This window comes from Ziziphus jujuba, chromosome 4 (genome assembly GCF_031755915.1).
Source record: "Ziziphus jujuba cultivar Dongzao chromosome 4, ASM3175591v1".
In the NCBI taxonomy this organism is placed as follows: Eukaryota; Viridiplantae; Streptophyta; class Magnoliopsida; order Rosales; family Rhamnaceae; genus Ziziphus; species Ziziphus jujuba.
The window spans coordinates 12,804,550-12,826,109 of NC_083382.1; the positions used below are offsets into that span (position 1 = coordinate 12,804,550).

At 32.1% G+C, this 21,560-nt stretch overlaps 2 protein-coding genes across 3 annotated transcripts; both read left to right on the forward strand.

Annotated features, from left to right (window-relative positions):
• The first annotated feature begins 413 nt into the window (after positions 1 to 413).
• Positions 414 to 2,423, forward strand: LOC107416994 (exopolygalacturonase). The gene is made up of 3 exons (XM_016025550.4): positions 414 to 620; positions 794 to 1,093; positions 1,243 to 2,423. The coding sequence occupies exons 1-3, from the start codon at positions 495 to 497 to the stop codon at positions 1,996 to 1,998; spliced, it is 1,182 nt and encodes a 393-aa protein (XP_015881036.3). The 5' UTR covers positions 414 to 494; the 3' UTR covers positions 1,999 to 2,423.
• A 766-nt stretch (positions 2,424 to 3,189) lies between these two features.
• On the forward strand, positions 3,190 to 6,457 carry LOC107416982 (protein GAMETE EXPRESSED 1). Of its 2 annotated transcripts, none has more exons than XM_048471951.2 (7): positions 3,190 to 3,263; positions 3,908 to 4,446; positions 4,557 to 5,144; positions 5,235 to 5,361; positions 5,450 to 5,636; positions 5,739 to 5,886; positions 5,997 to 6,457. In XM_048471951.2, the coding sequence occupies exons 2-7, from the start codon at positions 3,962 to 3,964 to the stop codon at positions 6,253 to 6,255; spliced, it is 1,794 nt and encodes a 597-aa protein (XP_048327908.2). In that variant the 5' UTR covers positions 3,190 to 3,263; positions 3,908 to 3,961; the 3' UTR covers positions 6,256 to 6,457. The 2 variants fall into 2 exon arrangements, with proteins under 2 accessions (XP_048327908.2, XP_048327909.2); XM_048471952.2 differs by having other exon boundaries at positions 5,772 to 5,886.
• The last annotated feature ends 15,103 nt before the right edge of the window (positions 6,458 to 21,560 follow it).

Consider the following 21,560-nt stretch of genomic DNA (forward strand, 5'->3'; position numbering starts at 1 on the left):
TTGGAAATTAAACCTATCAAATCCTTTTTCCATCTTATAATATTACATAATATATCAAAACAATATCATCAGAAACCAAGTTATATCTGAAATGTCATGGATTCTTAATATCCAAATGAAAAAAATTTGGATAATTTACATGCGTGGAAATTAATAAAATTTATAAGGTTACCATTAATGGCACACATTAACTAGCCGCTTAAACAATTTCTAAAATAAGAATGAGAATTAAAAGCTAATTATAGAATTATCAATTCAAACCCAAAAGAATTCAAACCCAAAAGAAATCGCAACACCAGGGACACCACATATTAATTAGTTATTTAAAAAAAAAAAAAAAAAAAAACACTTGGTTAAAAAATTCAATGGTGTTGAGCTTCCACCATTGAACTATATAAGGGCATAGAACATCACCATTCTTCCAAGCTCAAAAAAGTTTAAATTTACCAAACTGAATCCAAAACACAGAAACCAAAAAAAATCTGTACACCACAATGGCATTCAAATCCATCGACATATTTGCATTATCATTCTTGTTATTGTTAGCATCTACAGTATCCCAAGCCACTGTCTTTGATCTCAACACCTATGGTGCAAAGCCCAATGCTGATATCACTCAGGTACATTACAATTTACATATATATATATATATACATACACTATTCATATAAAAGTTTTCAATGCATATATACCATGCATAATGTGAGCGTTCAGGTCTATCACAGCAATGTTGTACATATACATAAAAATTTATCAAAATCAAGATGATGATTATGAGTGAATGATTTTTTAGGCTTTGGCGAATGCTTGGAAAGATGTATGTGCAGCAACATCTCCAAGCAAACTGGTAATTCCGAGTGGGACATACACATTAACTGAAGCGAAACTACTAGGTCCATGCAAGGCACCCATTGAGGTTCAAATTCAAGGCACATTGCAGGCACCAGCGGTCATGACCAAGGCTTCCGATAATTGGGTTGTCATTGAACGTCTTGATGGTTTTACCTTAAACGGTGGAATTTTTGATGGCCAAGGCAAATCCTCTTATGGAAAACATTGTGCCAAAACAGACTACTGCGGGAAACTCCCAATCGTAAGTCTTTTTCTTTTAATTTCAATCTAACATTCGAATTAAGTTTCCACCATGTTCTTAGAATGAGCTTAAAAGAGGTTGAATCTACATGTGATACTGAATTCTACCATTATTTTAAAAAAAAAAATTTTTTTTACTGTTTTTAACAGAATATCAGATACAACTTCATCACCAACTCGATCATCCGGGGGATAACCTCTCTAGACAGCAAACAGTTCCACATGAACGTTTTAGGCTGCAACAATGTCACATTTGACCATGTCACAGTTACAGCTCCGGAAGATAGTCCCAACACCGACGGAATCCACATCGGTCGTTCGACGGGAATCAACATCACCGATTCAAACATCAAAACAGGAGATGACTGCATCTCTCTCGGCGACGGTGCCAAACAGATCACCGTCGTCAAAACAACATGCGGACCCGGCCACGGAATTAGTGTTGGAAGTCTTGGAAAGTATCCCAACGAAGAGCCCGTAGAGGGTGTGTTCATTAGGAATTGTACACTTACCAACACCCAAAATGGAGTCAGGATCAAAACTTGGCCGGATTCCCATGAAGGAACTGCCTCCGATATGCATTTCGAGGACATAATCATGAACAATGTTGGAAACCCAATCCTTATAGATCAAGAATATTGTCCATGGAATCAATGCAAGCTATCGGTTCCATCGAAAGTGAAGCTGAGCAAAGTGAGCTTTAAGAAAATAACAGGGACTTCTTCTACTCCCGTGGCTGTGAAACTTGTCTGTAGTGGTGGAGTGCCATGTGAGAATGTTGAAGTTGCTGATGTTAACCTGGCTTATTCTGGACCTTTAGGACCTGTTACATCTGTGTGCAAGAATGTTAAGCCCATCTTGTCTGGTACACAGACCCCATCTACTTGTGCTACCGCTGCTGCTTAATTGGAGATGGTGTGAAGATGATGATTAATTGATTGATTATGGTAGAAAAGAAAAGAAGCTAGCTGATTGCATCCCTTAGTCATCATGCATTGTTTCATTAGGAAAATGGAGTATTATGCTCTTGTTTTTGTTTTATTTTTTCATTTTTTTTATTTTTTTATTTTTTGTCATCTCAATTTCTGTTCACCATTGATATTGATAATGATGTTACATCATTTCTAAGCTGGTGAAATAGGAATGGAGATGGAAAAACAAAAATAGAAGATCTTCATATGAAAATAAATGCATGCTTGTACAAGGTGATTGAGAGCGTTTATGTAATTGTAGGAATTTATAGGTTAAATTTATAATATACATACATGAATAAAAATTTACATGAGAGAGCCTTTTATTCCTGTGTTACACTGGGGGCTCATTTTCTCTTATATTTCTCTTTTTTAACTTTTTTCTATTTTTTCATCTTGTTTAATGCATATATTATGTGGGTTGAGCTTTCATTTTTTTTTTTTTTAAAGTAGTGTTTTATGGACAAAAACACTTTCGCAAAAAATTTGATAAATAATATTGTTCTGTAGTCTTTAAAAAAAAGAATAATAATAATAACAATGATAATCTTGTTCAATAGTCAAAACTAATTGAAATTCATTCAAAAGTTACTTTTATATATGCATATCATTGGGATGAAATCCAATTAAAAGTTGGAATAATTTGCTATACAGAAATTTTTTATATTCCATCTGTCGTGGTTCCCCTAAATAATTATATCTTAGTCATATGTATAGATGGTAATTAATTTTCTGCCTAAAATTTAATAAAAATAAATATTGCTCTACCACTTAATATCGTACATAAATAATGGTCATACTAAATACATTTAATTTAGGTTTCAAAAAAACTTTATTTAAAAAAATATTTAATTTAATTTTACCTTAATCCGCAACGATATGTACTCGCAAGTCGCAAGGAAGAAATATCTTTTCGAAACAACACGCACCGTTTTGAGTCTTACCTCTTCTTCTTCTTCTTCTTCTTTTCTTTTTTTTTTTTCCTTTTTTGTAAAACCATGCAACTCTTTTTCTTGGTGTCAAAGTTTGCCACTTTTTGCACGAACCCAAAAGTTCCTTATTACAAAACGAAGCGATATCTATCCCCCCCCCCCCCCCCCCCACACACACCCACATATATATATATATATATATATATTTGTTACGGCCTCTGTTCAAGTTCAACCACTCCATCACTTCCTGAAATCTGAATTTTCCAAGGTGATCTCTATCTCTCTCTCTGTATTAATTTTGTTTTCATATATAAATTTTCATATATTATATTTTATTTGATGGGGTTTATATATTACTTTGATTTTGAGGAAACTAAATGAACCCAATGAAAGTTTAGTACAGGAAATTAATTTTCGTTTCGGGATAAGCTTGCTTTTCAAGATCAATATTGAAGACTTCAGAGAGAGAGAGAGAGAGAGAGAGAGAGAGAGAAAAAGAAAAAAAGAAAAAAGGGGCATCTTTGCTTTTCCTTATGTAATGACTGGAATACTTTTCTTCAGTAGGTAATTTCAAGCATAAAAGATATCAAAATTCTGGTGTTTTTGATTAATTCATTTGCAAACTATATTTTCTCTGTCAATGGTATTTACTGGTTTACTAATTGTTGAACAGGTATACTATCCAATATTGCAGCAATTTGAATAAATTTTATCATAAATCACTTTTCTTTCTTTGAATTATGGTTTTCCTTTTGTTGTCTGTTTATTCTCTTTCACAAAATTTCCTCAACAATATCCCTCAAACTTTCTGATTTTAACACTGTATTTAAGTTATATTATCTGTCTCTTGACTAATACAGACTTATGCATTGAAAGCACAAGTATACATTATACGGAATTTGTAACATGCAGGTTAGGAAGACATTGGCAAATCCAAAAAGAATAGAATCAACAAACTAGTACCAAATGGGCCATCAGAGATATCTTATTTTGGTGCTGATCTCACTTTTCTTGTCAAAGTCTTGCTTGTCATCATGGTTTCCGTTTTCTTTTGGCAAGACACAATATAGTCAGCACCACCCTTATGAGACTCTGGAAATTACCTGCGGTTCTGCTGCTGAATTCTCCATTAATTCTCTCAACGACGAAAAGGGAATCGAAAGGATCAACAATGCTAAAAGAAAACTAATTGGATCTAAATCCTGTTGGCATGATGCTTATCAACTAATATTTGCAGCATGCTCCGAAATTGTTAATGATGACAATGAGAAGAGGAAGAGATTTGCTTGGGATCTAAGTAATTGCTTTCAAAAGGATACTGGAAGACCTTTATTTCCTTCTTGTTATGCCAGTTCTCCTATGAAAGAATGCCTCAAAAAACTTGACAACGATGCTCTTCATACTTATCGCCAATTCTTCCTAGAAACCAACTCTATTTGCCATCAATTACAGTAAGTTTTGGTGCTATATATATCTTTTGGCTTTGTTAACATTCTTGCTTTGTACGGATAACACAATTTGAAGTCTGACATGTTTTCTGATGTTCTTTTTTTAATTCCAGGTCTGATATATTCAAGCGTCAAACAGAAAGATTGGTGGATGATCTAACAAAATCAGCTGATTATGCAGAGGAAAAATTAGAAAGCATTGAAGAGAAGTCAGGGCATTTGTTGCAGGGCACAAAAGATATACATGAGTCTTTGGCCTCAATAGACCAACAAACCCATCAACTGTCTGAGACTTCGAAGAATGTTAGCGATTACATTTGTGATATATTGAAACAGTCCGAAGCAGTATTTGAGAAATCTGAGAAAATTTCAGCTTCTCAAACTGAATTGCAAAAGGGTCAAGAGAAAATGAAGGAAAAGATAGAAAAAGGGATGGTGATGCTTCATGAGTCTTACCACAATATGAGTAACGAAATAGGAAATTTACAGGATGAGACTACTCGGATAGAAAAGAAGATAACTATAGTAGGAGATACCTTGTGTGCAAAGATGAGCAAGACTCAAGACAAAGCTGATGATATTGGAAATGTTTCGGAGATTTTGTTGGAAAGGGAAAAACAACTTCTACAAGGCCAATCTGCAGCTCTTGAAGGGCTTCAGTCGCTTAATGAATTTCAATCTCAAGCTCTAGAAGAAAGCAGGTGAAAAACAACAATTCTCTGCCTTGTCCAGCAAGGACAAATTCAAACGATCTATTTAGTTTTAGTACCCAAAGATGTTGGAAATTGCAGGGGTGTGTTGCAGCGGCTAACTCAATTTGGTCATGAGCAACAGGAAGAGCTTCTTCGGCGACAGGAACTGCTTCGGCGAGCCAATGACCATTTGGTTCAGAATTCAAAGTTATTATTGGCTGCTCAGGTTACTTGTTTTTATTTAAATTTCATATTGAATAATGTTAACTTTTCTTCTTAAATGTTTTTTAACATCGAAAATGTTCCTAACACAGGAAGGATTTGAACAAAAGCAAGCATCCATGTTTGTTGCTCTAGAAAAGCTCTTTGCTTTGCATAATGCCTTGTTGCTTGAATCAAGAGTAATGAAAGCTATCTTCATCCACTCCATAGCTACATTCATTCTTTATATATTTACCAGTACAAAGCAAACTTACACAGTGAGACACAAACTTTATATGGGTATGCATGCTGTGACAAAGTAATTTAAAACTTTTGAAATTAGAAGTTGTTAATTTAATTTTTTGGGCTAAGAAATTGGTGTAGGAATGATTTGATTTTCAGGTTTATGTGCCACATTCTTGGTTGAATTTGCAGTACTTCGATTTACAAATAATAATATCGAGCTGCAATCTTGGTTAATCAACATAGTGAGGTCTCTTTCCGCGCTTATTGCTGCCATTAAGTTATTACATGCTATTTTAACATACAAGTAAGTCATAAATATCATATCAGCAGATGCAAGGATTATTATTATTATTTTTTTAAATCTTTTAAATATCCTGATAAGCATATAATTGGATTTTCTGTGACTATTTACAGAGATTATGAGATGCTGAACTACATTATGCTGAAAAAACTGACAGAGGAAGTCGCCAACATACACAAAATTGCATTGTTATCTTGGGAAACAGACAGTGAAGAGGACTGGTCTACATGGATTGACTGTGATGTATCAGATGGCATTGACAATCTAAAGGACTCTGATCATGGTAATTTAGGAGGAGAAGAAGAAGTTGGAGAGAATTTCAATCCAGCTTCTTTAATTCATAGATATAATCTTCGTAGTCAAGCTAGTTAATGTAATTATAAATTACTTCCAACAAGAACCTAAAGTAATCTCTTCTGTTAATTGTTTAATCAGGATATATTGAATCTAGGTAGGATAGGATATTTTCCATTCACTAAATTTGAATTAACAATTCAAGATTCTAACATAACTATTCTGGTGAAAATAAAAGATTATACTATAAAGTTTACTCTGCTGTCAGCATATAATGAACAAAGCGATCACCATCTCACAATCATTCTCACCATAGATATGGTAAACTTCATGTAGAGATGGAAAACTATTTATCACCTTTTAACTCCATACCATTATTCTCTTCTGCACTCCATTGAAAATTCCTTTCAGGTAAGCACCAAACATTTTAGTACGATAAACATTTTAAATTCCTTACATTATTATGTACTTTTGTTCAAAAGCCTCGAGGTCGTTTAGGCTTTAGACTGGAAATTTTGCTCCTTTGACATAATGTATCAAAAAGTACAAGAACATTGGCGAGATGCAGAACATAGCATTAGTTATTTTGTAGTTACCTGAGTGTAAAAGGTATTTGATTATTCATCTCAGATTTATGATAATAATTCTATTAGATTTTCTACTTTTATTTTTCTTATAAGAATACAACAACCATTTAAACTCCCTAATACCTGTAACTAAGAATGTTTTTCATAATAGTTTATTTGTTGTTGAGAACGATTTGTTTTCTTAATGTTTGTTAAGTTAAACATGTACTTTATGAAATTTATATTTAGTTGATTTGTGGTCTGTCTACGGTCCTTCTGTTCTTGTTGTTTTTGCTCTTTTGTTTATTATAGTACAGGATTCGGGTGAAACAACTGCTTTATGGGATGCATTTTCGAAGTGATATACGTGGCACTTTTTGATGGTTTTAACCTCTTTCCAACTTATTTCATTTCATATTAGGTTTTATAGGTTTTGATCATTGACATTATTATGGATTTAAAAAGAGATATATATTTTTTTTTCCCGATTGCTCATTTTCCTTAGATTTGGAAAATAGTAAATTTTTTAGTGGAGTAATTGAATTGTTATTTCTTGCATTAAACCATGCCAGTTTACTTCATATATTAATGAAATTTATGTTGAATTGATTGTGATATTTTATTTCTATAAATATTTTGATGAAAATGATAAATTTTGAATCTTTTTTGTCATCCCTGACACCCTGTACCTGTTTGACCATGAATGATACATCATCTCTTCCGACGGTTGGATTAGAATTTCAGGACAAGCTATAAAACAGAGTGCGTAACTGACATATATATATATTTTTTATTTTAAGTGCACTGGCTATAATCAGTAAGTCATTTATAAGTTAAATTTATTTCAACATAGCTTTGGGACATATATTATTTATAATATTTAGTTAGTCTGTTAGACTAAAGGATAAGTTTTATTTAGAAATTTATTTGGTTTATTTATATTTTATTATTATTATATATATATATTATTAAATTATTATTTCGATATATGTTAAAATTAATAGATAAGTCATATGACATATACATGATTTCATGCTTTAAAAGACTAGGTTTTATTGATAAGGTAAATCGATGAGATTACATATGACATATTTTTCTTAAGGTTCGTGAGATCACAACTGATCTCGGAGAAAGAGGGTTAAAGATCAGGATGTCTATTTAACCACTGCTGTTATGTTATGTTATATTTTGCAGGATCACAAATTATATCAAATTTCAGTGACTGATTTTGCAAGTTAGTGATTCTAATTTATTTAATATTTTTAAGACAGTAAAATATTGTGTGTATGATATAGAGGGAATAATGCTGAACATGTCAGATTATTTACAATAACACTAACATCTAGCATCAGAGTCACACCTTTTTAATTTACTGTATACTTTGATATGCTAATCTGTCTGTCGAGCTATGTTTTATAAATATATATATATGTATATATACATATTGATATATGTTTTTTGATTGGTGATATGAGCTCTCCTCGATTGCATGAATTGATTATTTACAATTTTTTCGTGTCATTTATTTTGATAAATATTAGGAAATTAATTTTCATGTGGTTGGGAATTGTTTGTAGACCATCATATATGAAACTAATTTTTTATTAAACTTGATTTAAGCTTATCTAACAAAATTGTTTTGCATGAAACTGTGAACTGGGATGATTTTAAAACACTTTTATGTATGGACTAGAATGTATTTGAGTCTTTAATTTGGTCTGAAACACCGTGAAACCCATGGCTATATCTAAGGTGATTGGGCATTGGTTTTAGGTTGAAATTGGTCTAAATTGGACATAGATTCCCATTTCTCATCACCAAATGATCAATTTGCCATCGTAATGGTCTGAAATGGTGGCTGGAATGGTTGGTTTCAAGATGAAACCAAGTCGCACGACCCGGTTAGATAGTAAGAGGTCCCGGCTGCATCCACAGGTTGAAAATGGTTTGAAATGCATGTCATTTGGCCTCTTCATTAGGCCAAAAGAAATGTTGTTTAGAAGAGCTGGCATCAACACATTGACTGTCAGCAAGCTTTTTTAAAAAAGCTTAAAAAATAATAATATATTTTGATGTGATATCAGTATGATCAGGGAAGCAAAAATCGTCGAGATGGTGGAAATGTCGGCGACAGTTTTGGTTGTCGACCCTGTCCGACACCGACAGGGGAGGGGGGGGGGGGAAGAAGTTTCTTGCATGCGTGTCATCGATTTGTTGCCGGAATCGTCCATTGTCGGTGAAGATCTCGGATTTTGGGTGGATAAGGTGGAAAGATCGGTCGGTTGTCGACGGGAGAATGTGGAAATTTCTGGGATATATCGGCCAGACTGGTTGGGTGTGTTTGTGTTGATTTGTGTGTGTGTTTGATGTGTGTTTGGTTTGTGGTAATCAGCCAGGAGAAGAACTAAAGGGGAAAGAGATGGGGATACACAGAGAGAAGAAAAGAGAAGAGAAGAGAAGAGAAGAGAAAGAGGAGAGAAGAGATCGGCCGAGAATGAAAAAGTTTGAAGAGATGGCCGGCCGAGAAGAGAGAAGAGGGGAAAGAAAGGGCCAGCCGGAAGGGGGAAGAGATGGGGGGATACACAGAGAGAAAAAAAGAGAAGAGAAGAGAAGGGAGAGGGCCGAAATTGGGAATTTTGTTTTTTTTTTGTTTTTTTTTTTGTTGGTTGTTATTAGCTTAAAAAAAAAAATTGAATGAGAGGGTGAGAGCCGAAATTGAGGAAATAAAATGTGAATGAGAATGCATGAATGAATGTGCCGAAATGATTGATTGTTTGATTTTTTTTTTTCAAAATATTAATCAAGTAGGATACCGAAAGTATAGGAAAAAAATTTGAAATGAAAAAAATAATAAGTTTACAGCTATGAATTCACATGTTCGACTGAAAAAGTAAAGTGATGGAAAGAAAAAATCACCAAGAAATTGCAGAAACAAATAATACAATGAGAGAATTGCGGGGAGAAATAATAAAATAAAATTATTATAGACAAGTTGGTGCTGTCGTATTTGTTTTCTTTTTAACTTTAAAAGTACAAACATTCACGAGACAACTATAATTTTGAAGAAATAAGGAAATGAGTGTAGTATAAAAATGCGTGTATAGTATCTCAACCATATTTTGATGTTTTGAATTCTTCTGTTTCAGCATAAATCATAGAGAGAGTAAATATAAAGTTTCAGAAAAATGAAATTGAGTGCACGCGAAGTTGTCACTGAAGTAATTAGTTTTTAATATTCTTTTATTTCTTTATTTAACATTTATATTCATAAAAGGAAGAACTTTTGGAAGATCCACGTTAGAAAAAAAGTCTTAATTCACAATTTCTAGATCCTCAAAAGTAAGCATTTCAATAATAAATATTGTTAAAATTATGTCTATTATTTAACAATTTCTAATTATTATTGTTATTATTGTTATTAATATTGTTATTATTTATATTATTATTAATATTGTTATTATTATTATTATTATCATTATTGTTATTAATATTGTTATTATTTATATTATTATTAATATTGTTATTATTGTTATTTATTATTATTATTAATATTGTTATTATTGTTATTCTTCTTCTAATTATTATTGTTATTATACTTCTTATCGTTATTACTATAAATGTTGTTATAATTATTATTAATATTGTTATTATGGTTATTATTCTTCTTCTTACTATTGTTATTATTATTATTATCATGTTGTCATTATTTATATTATTATTAATATTGTTATTATTATCATGATTGTTATTAATGTTGTTATTATTGTTGATGTTATTATTTTTATTAATGTAGTCATTATTATTTCTGTTATTAATATTATTATTAATGTTGTTATTATTGTTGTTTATTATTATTATTAATACTATTATTATTGTTATTCTTCTTCTAATTATTATTGTTGTTATACTTATTATCGTTATTACTATAAATGTTGTTATTATTATTATGAATATTGTTATTACGGTTATTATTCTTCTTTTTACTATTGTTATTATTATTATTATCATGTTGTCATTATTTATATTATTATTAATATTGTTATTATTATCATGATTGTTATTAATGTTGTTATTATTGTTGATGTTATTATTTTTATTAATGTAGTCATTATTATTTCTATTATTAATATTATTATTAATGTTGTTATTATTGTTGTTTATTATTATTATTGTTATTTTTCTTCTAATTATTATTGTTATTATATTTATTATCCTTATTAGTACTAATGTTGTTATTACTGTTATTAATATTGTTATTATGGTTATTATTCTTCTTTTTATTATTGTTATTATTATTATTATCAAGTTGTTATTATTTATATTATTAATAATATTGTTATTATTATTATTATTGTTATTAATATTGTTATTATTGTTGATGTTATTATTTTTATTAATGTAGTCATTATTATTTCTATTATTAATATTATTATTAATATTGTTATTATTGTTGTTTATTATTATTATTAATATTATTATTATTGTTATTCTTCTTCTAATTATTATTGTTATTATACTTCTTATCGTTATTACTATAAATGTTGTTATAATTATTATTAATATTGTTATTATGGTTATTATTCTTCTTCTTACTATTGTTATTATTATTATTATCATGTTGTCATTATTTATATTATTATTAATATTGTTATTATTATCATGATTGTTATTAATGTTGTTATTATTGTTGATGTTATTATTTTTGTTAATGTAGTCATTATTATTTCTATTATTAATATTATTATTGTTGTTGTTTATTATTATTATTAATATTAATTTTATTGTTATTTTTCTTCTAATTATTATTGTTATTATATTTATTATCGTTATTAGTATTAATGTTGTTATTATTGTTATTAATATTGTTATTATGATTATTATTCTTCTTTTTATTATTGTTATTATTATTATTATCAAGTTGTTATTATTTATATTATTAATAATATTGTTATTATTATCATTATTGTTATTAATATTGTTATTATTGTTGATGTTACTATTATTATTAATGTAGTCAGTATTATTTTTATTATTAATATTATTATTAATATTGTTATTATTGTTGTTTATTATTATTATTAATATTATTGTTATTGTTATTTTTCTTCTAATTATTATTGTTATTATATTTATTATCGTTATTAGTATTATGTTGTTATTATTATTATTAATATTGTTATTATTGTTGTTTATTAATATTGTTATTATTGTTATTCTTATTATTATTGAAATTATTATTACTTTTATTATTTTTTTACCTATTATTATTATTATTAATATTGTTATTATTGTTGTTTATTAATATTGTTATTATTGTTATTCTTATTATTATTGAAATTATTATTATTTTTATTATTTTTTTACTTGTTATTATTATTATTATTATTTTTCTTATTCTTATTGTTGTTCTTAATATTATTATTAACTTAATAATTATGTATGATTATTAAAAGGAAAAATGGAAAGTAGTAGCGGAAACGCAGATCCAGATTGGTCACATTATATTCCAATTGAAGGTAACAAGTATGGTACAATTTGCAAATATTGTAACCATAAAATGCAAAGTGGTTGAATAATAAAATTAAAGTATCATTTAGCACATTCTGATCCAAAAAGTAATGTTAAAAAGTACCCTAATGTACCTCCAGAAGTGAAGAAAGAGATTTACCATTATTTGAAGAAGAAAGAACATGCAAAATTGAAAAAAAAAAAACAATGGAGGAAGATATTCGTAATGAATTACGGGGTAATTTAGCTCCATTTCGGAGTAATTATGATGATGGTGATGATGATGATGATGATAATGATGATATATGTATATATCCAGCAGATATGCATCCCGATGAAATAAACTCATATAAAGCTGCAGTCCGTGCATCTAAACAAGACAGATGGGAAGAAGAACAAGGAAGGAACTTTGTTAACCCTAGAGGTCAAAGATCAGGATCTTCTCGAGAGGGTGGTAGTCAATCATGTGCTCAATTTCGTCGTGCAACAAGTATAAGGGAGCCCATTCGTAGACAACAATCTCAATAATTTTCTCCAGTTGCACTTGCACCTTCGTTGTATAAGTCATCCGGTGCAAAACAAAAAAATATAAAAGATGTGTTGACAAAAGGTGGTATGAAAAACACATTGGGAAGACTAGTAGTAAAGTTCTTTATTTATGATAATGTCCCACCTGCAAAGGCAAAATCGCACCATTTCAAAAACATGATCGTTGGTGCTCAACAATCAAGTATGGAAGTTCAAATTCCATCTCCATATGAAATTAAGGAAAAATATCTAGACATGGAATATAAAAAGGTGCAACAACATATTGAAAAGTTTAAAAAAATGTTTAAAAAAAGCTGGAAGACATATGGTTGTACAATTATGTGCGATGGATGGACAGGACCAACTAAGCTATCCATATTGAATTTTATGATCTATTGCAAAGGGTCATCAGTGTTTCTTAAGTCAGTTGATGCCTCAGATAAAATAAAAAACTATAAGTATATATACAAACTTTTGGAGAATGTTATCAATGAAGTGGACAAGAACAATGTTGTGCAAATAGTTATGGATAACGATTCTGCATTCGTAAAGGCTGGTAAGAAATTGATGACACAGTACAACTTGTATTAGACACCATGTGCTGCGCATTGTATTGATCTTATATTTGAGGATATTGGAAAGCATGAAAGTATTGCAAGGATCATTCAGCGTGCAAGAATGATAACCAATTATATTTATAATCATAATTGGTTACTTTCTTTAATGCGAGATATATGTAAAGGAGACATCGTTTGACCAGGAGCAACAAGGTTTGCAACAAACTATATTGCTTTAAATAGTCTCCTTAAAAAGAAAACTTCTCTAAAACAAGTCTTTACAAGCGATGCATAGGCTGAGCATCAATTGAGTCGAACAAAACCAGGTAAAGAAGTGGAGAAACTTATCCTTGATAATCATTTTTGGGATTCTGTTACTCACCTTGTTAATTTATATGGGCCATTATATAATATTTTGCGAATTGTTGATGCTGAGTTCATACCTACGATGCCAATATTATATGATTGTTTTCAAAAAATGAAATATGCAATCAATAACCAAAGAGGAATTCAGCGGGTTATGGGCATCATAAATGCTCGATGGGACAATACACTTTCTCATTCTCTCCATATGGCTGGTAATTTTATGTCAATTACTTATTATTAATTAATATTTTGTCTTATAATTATATATTAGATTTAATTTTTATTATTATTTTGTAGCATACTTTCTGAATCCACGGTTTCCGTATAAAGAAGGTATTGGCACTGATTCAGATCTTGTACAAGCTGTTCATCATGTCTTTGCAGCATTATATCCAAATTCGGATCGTATATCTCAATTTGGAAATGAAGTAAGATTTTGTTTATTATTTTTTTTTAACTAACATAGGAATAACGTTTTTTATAATTTTCTTCATTTTTACATATAGATAATATGCTTTAGAGATGCACGAAAAGGGTTTGGTGATCGTGCAGCAATTGCCGCCTGAGCGGAAATGATACTTGGTATGTGTCAGGACCCGTCTAGAATTCCTTCCCCGGAACCCTAGACAGCCCTGATCCCAGGGAAACCCTACCGAACTCTCCAACGGAAAATCCGGCAGAGCCTCCCCTAAGGGATTTACTTACCACAAATTTACCTGCACTGAAAACACACTTCTAAAATTGTCCCCTTATTCCTCCCACAGTACTACAAGTTGGTTCCACAAATTTCAGCACTTCAAAATAAATACAGTAATCCAGTGCATAATAAATACAACAAGAATGAAAGAAATAGTACAACTGCAATAAAGAAGATCAGGGTACTTCACGAAGTAAAACAGCGAGGAAGATCAAGTCCGCTCCGAATGAACACCGACAACCTGGAACCTAGAGGAACGGAATTTAAGAGTGTGAGATGCTAATCATCTCAGTGAGCGACCCTACTACTCTACACTATAATACCACGGTAATAGGTATATAAATAATAATTATTTGGAAATAATATTTTCTCTCAAAACCCTTACAATTCTCTCAGTTGGAAAGGTTCCCCTTTTTAAAACATTTTCACAAAACCCTTATTCATATTCCCCAAAAACCAAGACATCAAATGAGTATCCGAACAGTAATAAATAAATTTTAATTCCAATACAGCTTTAAAACATTTTATTTTTTTTAAAACACAGTTCCAAAAATCAGTTGATGCACCCACTATATACCAGTGGCGCCAACAGTACCCAGCGTCCCAAGGTACCGCCAGACAGGAGGTTATAGAAAGAAACCGGCATACGGTCGCGTGGCGTCCCACTGCGCCGCTGCTAACCTGGTGTCCCGGCCAAAGGGGGGTGGCCGCCCTCTCCGATGGCATCCACAGGACACCCTCATAATATCAACCGCGCGCTACTCACACCCACCTGCGCGCTAATCACATCACCTGCGCGCTAATCACACCCACCTGCGCGCTAATCACAACCGTGTGCACACTAACCATATCACATATACCATATCACATAATCAGAATACCAGTACGTGCACGGTGCATCTAAAAATTATAAAATCCGCAAATTTAAATTATAAAACAAATTTCACATTTTTCATAAGCATAGCGGGCATAATCCATCCGCTTGAACCGGGAAATTCTCCACAATTTCCTTATAATCAATGCCATAAATTCCATGATTTTCAAATCCACCAACTCCCAAATCCATCAATTCAAATATCCACATTTTTCCAAGCATAAATAATTTCTCGAAATATCATAATCAAATCTCATAATATTCCATGGGTATATTTTATAAAAATTGAAATCACCAACATAACCAAATATTTTCTTCGAAATATTTGAAAATCAAATCATGCCCAATTTACCATTAAAACCACACCAATTTCAAAATCCTCAAAACCATAAAATAATTTCACATGGCATAAATTGGTGAAATACACATTTTCTTAAATCCGATAAATTCACAAATAATTCCACAATAATTCAAATAAATATTTGGCACATAGAAATTAAATTCCAAATATTTAAATCACACATTATATATTCACCAATTAAATTCCCAAAATTAATTTGAAGGTGGGTCACTCACCTGGAGCACGCAATTAACCCATGATCCACTACGGGATCAATTCTACGACTCACCGGTGCTCCTAGAACAAAATTCACAGACAGTCAAATAAATTAATATTTTATTCGGGTAAATAATACCCGGTACCCGGGGGGTCAAAACACAAACGATATCTAGAATTTACGAGTTATATACCGAATCGAAGCTCGAGTGATGCTGATCACAGATTCGGTCTTACTTCCCGGTGATCGGACCCGACGGGGTCGGAATCTCGCCGGAAAGCTTTTCGAGTTTCGGCTCCGCAATTCTCCCAAACCGTCGCGAATTGGCGGAAATGGAAGTCGGATTCAGATTCAGGAGGTCGAACACAGCGGACTGGAGCTGGCCGGAATTTCGGGTACTCACCGGAACAGTAATTTCCGGCGGGCCGCCACGGTCACCGGCAACCGTTGCCGGCGGCGCGTGCGTGCGGTGGCCGTTGGCTGTGAAATTTTGCAGACTTGTAGATCGTGAGGAGAGCAGTCCAACGGGACCGGCGGTGAGCAAAACGGAGGTCGGACGGCGGAGAAATCACCGTTTGAAGATTTCCGACCCCTCGCCGGAAAACGCTCTGATCCCAGCGCGTCGGTGGTCCGATGGCCGTGATTTTTGGTGGGTAGGCCGGACTTGAGGAGAGGATCAAGGCTGTCAAGCGTGTGTGGCCGGAAAATGGCCGGAACAGTTCCGATTCGCGGTGGCCGGCGGTGGAGGGGGAAAAATCGCCGCCAAACTTCGGACGTCCGATCCGGGCGCGTCCGGCGGCCGTTCGCCGTGAAATTTGGAGGTTTTGCCGGAAATGAGGTGGGCAATCTGGCTGGCCGGCGCGTGTACAGTAACTAGGCCGGAAAACATGAAAATGACCGGCGGCCGGTGACTCTCTCTCTTTTTCTCTCTCCTCTCTCTCTTTCTCTCTCTTCCCCGAGTGTTTTAACAAATAAAACCCCTGTGTGACACTATTCATGCCACATGGACCAATCAGAAACTGACACGTGGCGTTTCACTGTTCACCGACCCAAAAAATATTAAAATAATACGGTATCCGGTAAACTTCAAACGTCCATAACTTTTTAACCGGATGTCCGTTTTGAGCGTGCCGCTAGTCTGTGAACTCGTATCGACGAGCACTTCACAATCATGCATGAGTCAAAGCTCAATTCCCCATAAACAAAAAGTCAACTCCGATACCCCTTGGACAGTTTGGACTGCAACTTGTTTCGCCCATAACTTTTAAACCGTAGCTCCGTTTTTGACGTGCTACTAGTCTACGAACTCATGGCGTCATGCACTTCACCACGGTACCCTGGTCAACTCGAAATTCCCACCAAGTCAAAAGTCAACTTTTGATCCCTTCGGTCAACGGTCAACGGTCAACCTCGGTAAACGTGCACGGATTCCGGTGCGATTCGGGACGGGGTGTTACAGTATGTGCATTTCAATTACTTGTTATAAAAAAATGTGATTAATATAAAAAAATTTATTAATATTTAAAAAAATTTTAAAATTTAATATATTTTGATTTATAATGTTGAAATATACAGCTGAATGGTGGACAATGTATGGTAATAGCACTCCAACGCTCAGAAAATTGGCAATGCATATTTTGTCACAAACTGTATCATCATCCGCATGCGAGCATAATTGGAGCACCTTCGCTTTAATACACACAAAACAACGAAATAGGCTCGCATATGAAAAACTTCAAAAATTGGTTTTTCGCTAATATAATATGAAATTGAGGATACGTGATATGGAATTAACAAATCAACCACAATTAGATTCTGATTATTTGGATCTTCTTGAAATTGGAGCTAACCCTGGTGAAGATGAAGATAATCCTATTATCCAATAGGTTAAGAATTCACACTTAGATGATGATCAAGGCAATCCAGATCCTCGAGTCGCAATGCATGCTTCACAATTAGGGATAAATGTTGAGAATGTTATTGCTGAAGAAGTTATGAGCAGTGATAGTGGAGGAAATTATTCGTTTGAAGTAGTGACAAGGCCTTCAACTAGACGATTTAGTCCTAGTGTAGAAACATTTGGTGGTGGTTATTCTCAACCAAATGAATATGAGGATGAAGATGATGATGATGTTGTTGATCTTGATGATGATGATGATGATGATGATGGTGGTGGTGGTGGTGGTGGTGGTGGTGGTGGCAATAAAGGAGGAGGATATAATATAGGTGGAGGTGGGAGTGGAACATACTATCGAGAACCAAGCCAACAACCATTAAGCCCATTTACTGGTGAAGATCAATATACACATGCAACACAGGATTTTGATCATGGAGCTCGAACAGCAGGCACTGATTCAAGAAGGCATTATGGCACTTCAATGATGAATCAACATGATGAAGATTATCTTTCTAACTCTTTGGATGCAATGAGTTTAAATACACAAGTTAATTCTTAATTTGGAAATTCTGAGATTCCAATTGTGTATCCAATTGGTCAAATGAGCTCACATAATCCTCACAGAGATTACGATGTTGATATCTTCAATCATCCCATGTCTCAAAATGAATGTTATACTCCTCATTGGATAAATCTACACTATCCTCCACTTGGACAATTGGTTGGGATTGATAGAGAAAGATATACTTGGCACATCTACAATTACATGGAAAATTTCGCTAACATGATGAGTTGGAATGCCTATTGTTATACACGTGAAACATCAAAATATGATCATCAATTTGAAGAATAAGGAATTCTTTTTGGTATTAATAATGTATTAGGGATTATATTTGAGAATTTCTTGTATCTTACTATTATCTGTTAAATTTTCTATATTTTGGTGTGAATTAACTTTATATTTTATTCATTTATAAATAATTTGTTATATTTATAGAATATGTTATGATTATTGTATTCTAATTATTGTATTTTTATATAATTTTATTATATTAATTATCTCATATATAAAAAAATTATATTCTAAATTAAAAATTTATAGTTTCCGTAACTTTACAGATATTTCCATCGATATCGACATTTCTATGGATATTTCCGTAAAATCATACCCTCGACATTTCCATCGACATCGATATTTTCTTCACTGAATATGATGATGCCATCATAATGACATCTACAACACATTTCGGAAAAAAAAAAAAAAAAGGATCATTTATTTATTCTTATTTTTTTATTTATTCATTTTTTACTTCTTTATTTATTTTTTTAAAAACATTATATTCCCAAATTTATTTTGTCTTAAATACCCATGGTTAAAATTGCATATGTTTAGTTTTCCTTACAGAAGCTTTGTGCTTAGTATGTATAATAATATAGAATTTTAAGTACTCATTTGTTATGATTTACTTTATCTATATTATGGATGCCAGTGGAATAAATGTTAACATAATAAATGAAATTTTAAGTTTTTATCTTTCATAAAATCTAATTTTATCCGGTTTATGAGTGTCAATATAATATCAGTATAGTAGGTAGGATGTTTTGCTATTTGTCTATTTCATAAAATTATCAATATATTTATTCTTTTCCGCTTATAAACCAGGATTTACATGAGTGATTAAACTACCTTATTGGTGGTTTAATTAGTTTATTAGATATTTAGAGTGGCTTAATTGAATACCATGAATTATAGGTTTTGAGTCATTTTGTCCGTAACTTAGTTAAATGTATTTGATTGTAGTGATTTGGTTGACTATCGCTAGCCTGTGTATGGGCACTTTTTGTGCTACAAAGACCACAGTGATATCTATATATTTGTATATAAGGGGGCTGCGAAAATATTAATTGCATTATTTTATGTTGTATATGCTTTGTTGTGTTTGCTATTTTTCATAGCTAGTAGCACACCTAATATTTTGTCAATCACTGCTAAGATAAAATTGGATGGGACCAATTACCAAATTTTGGTAATAAATATAACATTTATGAAGTTGGATATGGTTTTAGAGATGAATCCACTAGAGGTGACAACTAGTGAGAGTAATGTTGTGATCAAGAAACTTGATAAGGATTGAAGTACTCTAACAAATGCTGCATGATGATGATGAAGAGTTATATGGATGAATTTATATATGCTAGTATTCTAAAAATTGACATTGCCAAGAAGCTTCTTGAGGAAATTAGAAAGAAGTTGATTAAGTTTGACAAAAATAAGAAGTATCATTATTTGGATTTTTTGAGTAATATCAAGTATGATGGGTTTACAGAAATGAGGGAGCATATTATGTTACTTTCCTTCTATAACAGCAAGCTTAAAGATCTTAAGATGGATATTGGTAAGGAGTTCTTGACTTACTCTATAATGAGAAGCCATCTATTTCAATTTGATAATATCAGGTCAAACCTAAATACCAAAAAGGGTGGATATAAATTGGAGGAGTTGACTGTCATTCTTGTAAAGAAAGAGGATGATATCAAGTTAAACAGGTTGAGCTCCATCACTATGGAATCGCATTAAGATGACAAATTCAAAAAGTTTCTTTAAAGAAGGGATAAAGATTCAAGCTCAACAAGAAGAAAAGTTTTCTAATGTGAAATTCAAAGGACACAAAGATGGTTCTTCTTTTTCGGGCGAGAAGAAAGAATACTTCAGTAGGAAGTTTAACAACTGCAACAAGATTAGACATAAGCCGGTTAATTGTTAAAGGTTGAAAAGAAAGCAAGAGAAAAAAAGTAATCTTTTGATGATTGAAACCATATTATTGATGTGCCTATGAATAATAGGTGGTTGGATAATAGAGCAGCAATTCATGGAGCAACAATATTTGTTACTAATTCATTGCAAGAGATGATAAGTCAAAGGTTGCTAACCAATCTTAAGTAATATGTTGACATGGAAAATAGTTCAAGAGTGAAGTTGGATATCTTGTAAACAATCAAGCAGAAACTTACCACAAGATATGTTTTAAAGTTGTAAAAAAATTTTTATGTACCCTTAATAAGAAAGAACTTGTTATCTATTTATCTTTTGAATAGTCAGAGTTACAATTCTTTTATTTGCTAATAATAAAGTTGAACTTTATAAAAATGGTAAACTTGTTAATCTTGAAACTTTATGTGGCAATTTATATCAAACTTAATTTATTTGGTAATGATATCAATTCTTCTGTTAATTCTGTTGTTGCTCCTGTTCTTATTTCCAAATACCCAAGAATGAATGATAATTCTTCTAAGCTACAGCATATGAATTTAGGGCATATTTCTACGCACAGAATGGAAAGGCTAATAAGGACGAAATATTTTCTAATTTTGATTTCTCTGACTTGTCAACTTATGTTGAATGTACTAAGAATAAATTGACTTTCAAAGTTAGGAAGGATAAGATTGCTAGTTGTGGATATTTTTTGGAGTTAATTCATATTGATATATGTGGACTTTTCACTCCAATTGCTTTATGAGATTATGGGTATTTTGTTTCCTTCATTGATGACTTCTCTTATTATCGATATGTTGAGCTTATCTATGAGAAGTTGGACTCTTTTGTTGTCTTTAGGAGTTCAAAGTAAATATTGAGCTTTAGAAGAGTAAGAAGCTGAAGGCTATGAAGTCTAAAAAAAATGATGAATTTTATGGTAACAATAGAGCCCTATAAGAAATATAACTTGGTAGATTTTTTCTGCTCTTTCATCACACCAAGAACACCTTTGCTAACGTTCAAAACTCCACCTTCATCAGTGTACTTGTACCCTTTTGAGTCAAGAGTACTCAATGAG

Bases quoted from the DNA above. Each gene is read 5' to 3' on its own strand.
- LOC107416982 (XM_048471951.2), top strand. From the start codon at position 3,962: ATGGGCCATCAGAGATATCTTATTTTGGTGCTGATCTCACTTTTCTTG. The intron at 5,145-5,234 runs GTGAAAAACAAC...TGGAAATTGCAG, and splicing joins CAAGCTCTAGAAGAAAGCAG to GGGTGTGTTGCAGCGGCTAA. The intron at 5,887-5,996 runs GTAAGTCATAAA...GACTATTTACAG, and splicing joins CATGCTATTTTAACATACAA to AGATTATGAGATGCTGAACT.
- LOC107416994 (XM_016025550.4), top strand. From the start codon at position 495: ATGGCATTCAAATCCATCGACATATTTGCATTATCATTCTTGTTATTG. The intron at 621-793 runs GTACATTACAAT...ATGATTTTTTAG, and splicing joins CCAATGCTGATATCACTCAG to GCTTTGGCGAATGCTTGGAA. The intron at 1,094-1,242 runs GTAAGTCTTTTT...TGTTTTTAACAG, and splicing joins ACTGCGGGAAACTCCCAATC to AATATCAGATACAACTTCAT.